Source organism: Rutilus rutilus (genome assembly GCF_951802725.1).
Source record: "Rutilus rutilus genome assembly, chromosome: 14".
NCBI classification, from domain to species: Eukaryota; Metazoa; Chordata; class Actinopteri; order Cypriniformes; family Leuciscidae; genus Rutilus; species Rutilus rutilus.
The window spans coordinates 3,174,920-3,182,500 of NC_140219.1; the positions used below are offsets into that span (position 1 = coordinate 3,174,920).

At 36.0% G+C, this 7,581-nt stretch overlaps 1 protein-coding gene across 1 annotated transcript in view; it reads right to left on the minus strand.

The window, feature by feature from the left end:
• Positions 1-487: 487 nt before the first annotated feature.
• Positions 488-7,581, minus strand: part of slc34a1a (solute carrier family 34 member 1a) — a gene marked incomplete at its 5' end in the record, with an annotated part of 22,540 nt that continues 15,446 nt past the window's right edge. The window contains 4 exons of the mRNA XM_084430999.1: positions 488-1,238; positions 1,513-1,637; positions 4,513-4,629; positions 5,686-5,853. Of these exons, the coding sequence (XP_084287125.1) occupies positions 657-1,238; positions 1,513-1,637; positions 4,513-4,629; positions 5,686-5,853 (992 nt within the window). The 3' untranslated portion in view covers positions 488-656. The remainder of the gene's footprint in view (positions 1,239-1,512; positions 1,638-4,512; positions 4,630-5,685; positions 5,854-7,581) is intronic.

The following is a 7,581-nucleotide window of genomic DNA, read 5'->3' on the forward strand; positions in this document are numbered from 1 at the left end:
ATCTCAGCTCTGAAAAATTTCACTTTGTCTCTTACGGAGTTGTCACTGTGCATTATGATATTGGCTCCTGCATGAAAGATACATGGGATGCTGTCTTAGATTTAGGCCAAAATATGATATATGTGACCCTGGATCACGTCACCAGTCTCGAGTCGCACGGGTATATCTGTGGCAATAGCCAACAATACATTGTACGGGTCAAAATGATCAATTTTTCTTTTATGCCAAAAATCATCAGGATATTAAGTAAAGATCATGTTCCATGAAGATATTTTGCACATTTCCTACCGTAAATATATAAAACATGTATTTGTGTGAGTGAATGCAGCACAATTGTGAACATAAATGAACAACTTTAAAGGAGATTTTCTCAATGTTTGCACCCTCTCAATGTTTCCAGATTTTCAAATTGAATCTCGGTCAAATATTGTCCTATCCTAACAAACCATACATCAATGGAAAGCTTATTTATTATATAAATCGTATAAATCGACCCATGTGACTGGTTTTGTGGTCCAGGGTCACATAGGTTATGCATAATCATGCATATGCCTTAAAAGTTTCATTAGGTTTTGGAACAGAGCTTCAATCTGAGACTGGTCATTCATAGACTTTAGCAAGGCACCAGGATGGTTCGTTTTACAAAGAAAGACCGTCTATAACGGCGTGCTGTTGCATCTCTCTAGTCCTCTCAGTCTAAAGACTCTGGGCTCTGAGGAGATCTCCTCCGGGAGAGACATGCCAGGGTTTTCGTACCAATGTTCAGCTTGTTTCTTTGACTCTGGCTTGATGTTTATAGCATCCGGAGGAGTCACCACGACCACATCTGGGTCATTTATCCGAGCCGGGCTACAGCACAACGCCGTGGTTCTGGTGATGAGCTTGTCGAGCGGTTTGAGAGAGTGCATCCACTGCGGGAGAAAGTCCCAGCTGCGCAGCGTCTTGGGCAGGCGTGTGGGATTACGGGCCTGCATCAGGTTGATCAGGAGGACGAAGACGATGAGTGCGGAGAACGGCGTTCCCACCGCGACCATAGCCTGCCATCCGGCCAGAGAGATCCCGAACACGAGGCACGGCATCAGGAGAAAACACACCAGCAGATACAGCACGGCAAACCAGCGGTACTTCGCAGTGCGTTCACCCAGCGCAGACGCCATCCGGATGGGCAGGCGAGTCATCGGGATCGGATACCACAGTAAAATCCCAAAGATATTGAAGTAAAAATGGCACAAGGCAATCTGGAGGGAAAACGAGAATAGAAAGCATTTTTTTATGGCACAATTTATAGTACAGATGATGCAGAATGCATTAAGCTCTGCAATGTAATAGGGATTAATTTAGGGATTTGAAGAAACCCCAAACCTTAAGTATGCCTAGCACGCACCACTAAAATGCAGAAATAAATGCATAAGTGCATTTTAGCATCTTTCGCCCTGAATCTTTGCTAACATGCAGTGATTTTAGGAGACTGAGAGCTCTGTAAGGCTGTGATGGTGTCTCTCGGTCCCGTACCTGGCACGCGGCGGGAAGCTTCTCTTTGGGACTGGCGAGAGCGGCGAGGATGGCAGTGGTGGTCGTGCCGATGTTGGAGCCCAAGGTCAAAGGATACGCTCTGTTGAGACTGATCACACCAATGCCTGCGAGAGCGACAGACACGGAGCAAACACTGTTAGGAAGCGCATTTGGCTTGAGAAACAAGACAGATGTTTGAAACTGCTTCTAGTTCGTTAAATTGGACTATTTACTAGATACTGAAACAGATCCCTTGTGACAACTAGCCCCAGTCTCCACATACATATGTACTATTCAAAAGTTTGGGGTCTGTATCATTTTTTTTACATGTTTTTCAAAGAAGTCTCAGTAACACTTTACAATATTAGTTAACATGAACTAACAATGAACACTACATCTACAGCATTTATTCATATTAGTCGATGCTAATTTCAATATTTACTACTACATTATTAAAATCAACGTTGTATTTGTTAACATTAGTTAATGCACTGTGAACTGACATGAACAAACAATAGACAAAGATTAATAAATGCTTTAAAAAAAAATGTATATATATATCATTTAAAATAGCTGTTTTCTATGTGAATATATAGTAAAGTGCACTGTAAAACCTAACACTGAAAGTCACTAAACGAAATGAGTACATTTAACTTATTAAAAAAAAAAAAAAACGTTAATTCAACTTAATAAAAAATGTGATATTAACTCAAAAACTGCAATGGATTAAGCAGAACTTAAACCAAATAAGGTATGAATAACTAAATGAATGGAACTTAAAATATTCAAGTTACATATACTCAAAATGATTGACTAAACCAACACTAAATTATGAGTGAATATGACTCAATATATGCAAGTTCAAAATACTCTTATATATTTGTTTTTAAACTTAAATGGTTTGAAGCAGTCAGTTTCCTCGATCAGTTTGAGTTGAGTTAACTTATTGGGTTTTACAGTGTGTAATTTATTCCTGTGATCAAAGAGTTTTCAGCATCATTACTCCAGTCTTCAGTGTCACATGATCCTTCAGAAATCACTCTAATATGAGGATTTGATGTTTTAAGAAACATTTCTGATTATTATTAATGTTGAAAACAGTTGAACTGCTTCATATTTTTGTGGAAACTGATACTTTTTTTTTATTTGATTTCAGAATTAATACATGTATTTATTTCCAGATTTATTTGGCAGACTTGGCATTCCATACACAAGTGCCATATTTTCCATATCTTGTGATCATTACGAACTTGTAATAATTGCTTAAATGAGCTCATTGTTTGTGCCTAACTGAATACATGATGTTGAAGATGGCACAGTCACCTCTGATAACTATAATTACTCTAATGTAGAAACATGCATTTTCTGTAAAGCCGCTTTGAAACGCTATGCATTGTGAAAAGCGAAATACAAATAAATGTGAATAGAATTGAAAACATGCATCCGACATCTAGAATGGCAGTAACTCAATTCTATGATTTCCATAATCTCTATATGAAGCAGGAAAAATGTTAAAACACAAACAGGGCCGTGAATGTTCTCTCGTAATGAATTAGAGGAGCTCTGAGAGGTCACGGGGTTAATGTCCCTTTATCAGCGCCGATGATGATCTTTTAACCCTCGTTTGACTATTAATAATGCGTCCAGTGACACTTCAACTCTTCTGGGGCTTTAATAAATGATGAACTCCATGGTTACTGCAATCTCAAAGAGACAGAGGGATCCCCATTGGCTGAAAAGTTAATAATTAGCATAATCATGCAGCAGTCGCTGAATCATTGTCGAGTAATGGCTTTAAATTAATGATGAAGTAATTGAAAGTGATTTTGCCTGACCTGACAGAGCTGAAGTCCCAGTTAATATTTATTAGAGCCAATACCGCACCTTTGCTCTACATTTCAACATGTTTGGAGAAAACAGCACAAATTAAAGTTTAATCAGAACTGCTGATTATTTGTGTTCATTAGTTTATGGCTGAATTATTACATGTTTTTTTGTCAGTATCTTGAAGTTAAAAGGGTACCATCTAAAAAACATAATAATCTTTGAACTTATAGCTGCACGTAAAGATCATTTTTACAGTTTTTTCCAATTGCTAACACACTAAAATGACACGCAAGGCACAATTATTTAAATTAGCAAAACCTCTTCTCAAGTCTCCAAAAGTCTAAACACATTTTCTGCTTTACACACATTTTGCAATTCAGAGTGGCACTTTTTAAACACACTGAACACGGTTCTGACATAAAGTCACATGTTTGCCATTCAAAATGACACTCCATGATCTGATTGGCCGATACATGTGTCACCTGACCAAACACCTCAATGCTTCATTGTTAACACTTCAATCTTTTTCAGTTTACTGTTTTTTGTGAGCATATGTTTGTTCAGTCCAGTGTAAATATATCTGCTGTGCATATGTTGCACTGACTTGTTTGGTGAAAAAAAAATATATATATATGTTTCAACAGCATGTGTGTGTGTGTGTATCTGCAAATATTTCTGTGCTTGTGAACAATCTGAAGAATTTTCTACAATTTGAACTATTTTAGTATTATGGCAAAGCATACTAAAGATGAGAGTGCTCTTCATTATGCCCAACAGTGTGTAGTTGGTTAGACAGAAATCTGGTGATATGAATGAAGCGTGCGCCATTTCGTGCAAAAGTTTGATTTTGATAATGCTATATGTAGTTTTGGTTGCAGTGCGATATAATTAGGTATTTTGCGGTTTGGGTGTGTGGTTTTGTGAACTGTGTTAAGTATTTTGATAAAACCAGCCTAGTTTGCGTATGAAAACATATATATATATAAAAAAGTATGTTTGTATGTGTGTGTTTCTGAGCTGTTGTTGTTACTGCTGGTCGTCTCATTTGTTGGCAGGTTGATGTGGATCTGTTAAAATGTGAATCCTATTCCTATACCAACACTTTCTTGAATACTGTAAAAATGTCTTCCCTGTTTCCCAGTGTCCATGGCGCTGCTGAAGAGAGAGAGTCACCTATGAGCGGAGTCATGGCCGAGGTGAAGACGGAGCTGCTCTGGATGATGAAGGTCATTCCGGCTCCCATCAACATCGCCAGATATCCTGACAGCCATCCCAGAGGATACGGGAAATCTGCGGAAAACAGGCCAAATAACCACCGCAAAAATAGACACAGAAGTGTGTGTGTGTGTGTGTGTGTGTGTGTGTGTGTCTGTATGTGAGAGAGAGAGAGAGAGAGAGAGAGAGAGAGAGAGAGAGAGAGAGAGAGAGAGAGAGAGAGAGAGAGAGAGAGAGAGAGAGTGAGAGTGTGTGTGTGTGTGTGTGTGTGTGTGTGTGTGTGTGTGTGTGTGTGTGTGTGTGTGAGAGAGAGTGTGTGTGAGAGAGAGAGAGAGAGAGAGAGAGTGAGTGAGTGAGTGAGTGAGTGAGTGAGTGAGTGAGTGAGTGAGTGAGTGAGTGAGTGAGTGAGTGAGTGAGTGTTTGTGTGTGAGAGAGAGAGAGAGAGAGAGAGAGAGAGAGTGAGTGAGTGAGTGAGTGAGTGAGTGAGTGTGAGAGAGAGAGAGAGAGAGAGAGAGAGAGTGTGTGTGTGTGTGTGTGTGTGAGTGAGTGAGTGAGTGTTTGTGAGTGTGTGTGAGAGAGAGAGAGAGAGAGAGTGTGTGTGTGTGTGTGTGTGTGTGTGTGTGTGTGTTTAATTTATTTTATTTCATTTGTAAGTTTTTATTTTTAGTCAGTTTTAGTTTTATCATAGTTTTACTAATATTTTAAATGAGCTTTATATTTTTAGTTTTCGTGTTAATTTTTAATAATTCTGTTATGTTCTTTTGTCATTTTTGTAGTTGTTTTGTTTGTTTGTTTCAAATATTGCTATTTAGGTTTATTTTTATTTCAGTTTTAGTTTTTAGTTTTAGTTTATTTATTTCAAGTTAATAATTTTAGTGCTTCAACAAACTTATTTCAGTTTGTTGCCAAGGCAACATTTCTAATTAGCTTTTTTTTTCTAAAGTTTTTCGACTAATAATTTTAGTTTAAATTAATTATTCAATTTAATAAAATTTTCAGTTAATTTTATTTCAATTAACAGAAATGTATTAAATAGTTTTAGTTAACGATAATAATCCTTTTCATTATTAATGGACTGTTGTAAATGAATGGACAGTAAATACAGTAACACTTGTGATTGCTCTGGCTCACCCGTGTTGATGACCCCTTCGATGACCTTTGCCACTTGACCTTTGAGCAGTGAGTTGAGCAGTTTGACGAGCAGCAGAAGACAGGAGCACAACACCACCAGAGAACCGGCTAACAGAACCAGACCCACCGCCAGGTCCGACAGACCCGAGTCCACAAACAGGTGCCGGCCTGAGAGAACAAGACACACACAATACAGCCGTTAATGAACACGGATGCACTGAAATGATGCACAGCATTAGTCATGATCACTAGGGCCAGCGTTAAAGCTACACTGTGTAGGATTTTCTCCCATCTAGCGGTGAAACTGTATATGACTACCAACTGAATATTACTTTCTAGCGCCTCCCATTCCGAGGGCGTTTTAACTCCTACGGTGGCCGTGGCTAATGTATTTTCGAGATGGAGGCGCAACATGGCTTCCGCCATTCGAGTGACTCGCTCGTATATATTCTGAATGGCAGATTCTACGCTTAAGTGACTGAATGGTTAATGAATGATGATATGGTTTTTATTAATTTTTATTTCGGTTTTATTTAGTACATAAATGGGAAATAGTGCTTTGGCAACTAGCTGAAATAAAATTTGTTTAAGTTTATTTTATTTCAAGTAACACATTTTTTATTTATTTTTTGGTCTTAGTTGTAGTTAACTTACCCTGCTAGAGCGATCAGGACATGCAGAAGTGAAGCTAACAATAACCAGATAAATGACTAAATACCTAATATTACTGACTGATTGACTGAGGTTATAAAAGATGAAAGGGGAAATGTGTATTTTTCTGTGCATAAATACACACATAAATGAAAAGAAAGTTAACAAATAAATGAAATATATATTAAGACATAAATAGAAAGTAAATAAATAAAAATCTAAAATATACATGAATAAATAAATAAAAAATCTTAATAAATAAATAAAGTAAATGACTAGAGTAAATAAATGATAATATAAACAATACATTCAAATATATAAATAAATAAATAAAAACTAAACCTAAATAAATAAAATAAATGAGCAGAAAGTAAATAAAAAGAAAGTAAATTAAAAAAGTAAAAAAGTAAAGAAATAAAAATAAAACTGTTAATAAATAAAGTAAATTAATAGACAGTAAAAAATAGAAATAAATATACAGAAAACAGATAAATAAAAAGCAAAGATATAAATAAATAAAAAATAGAAAGAAATAAATGAGCAGAAAGTAAATAAATAAACAAAATTATAAATAAAACTATTAATAAATAAACAAATAAAGTAAATAAAAAACTGAAAAATTGTATAAATAGAAAGTAAATAAATACAATTATAAAAATAAACAAATAAATAAAACTACAAAAGTAAATGAATAGAAAGTAAATAAAAAATATAAACAAACAAATAAATGCACACACCCATATTAATATTACAGTTTTTCTCGATTGCTTAAACACATTTCTTGAAACTATGCCTCGTATTCTCAAAACTGTAAACACAAATCCATAACGTCTCACCCAGTTCCCCACACATCCTATTTTCAGGTCAAAATGAAGCTCTACACTCAAAACCATTCACTCTTGCTGAAAAACCAAACTTTGCCCTCAGACAGGACACACAAGCCCTCACAAACACACACACTACAACATAGTCTAACACACTGGTGCAATAAATTCAAAACAACATTTCCAAAACTTATGTAGCTTGTGGTTCCCCCCCTCACAAACCTTTTTACATGATGAACACAAAAGACACAACCAATGGATACATTGGCACATTTTTATTCAGTCATGTACACAGTACAATGCAAAAACAAACAAACAAAAAAAGGGCTGTTTTACTCTTTTTTTTTTCTCCTCTAATTTTTATTTTTTATTTTTTATTTTTTATATTTACGTAAGATGTGTGTGACCATCATAAGACAGT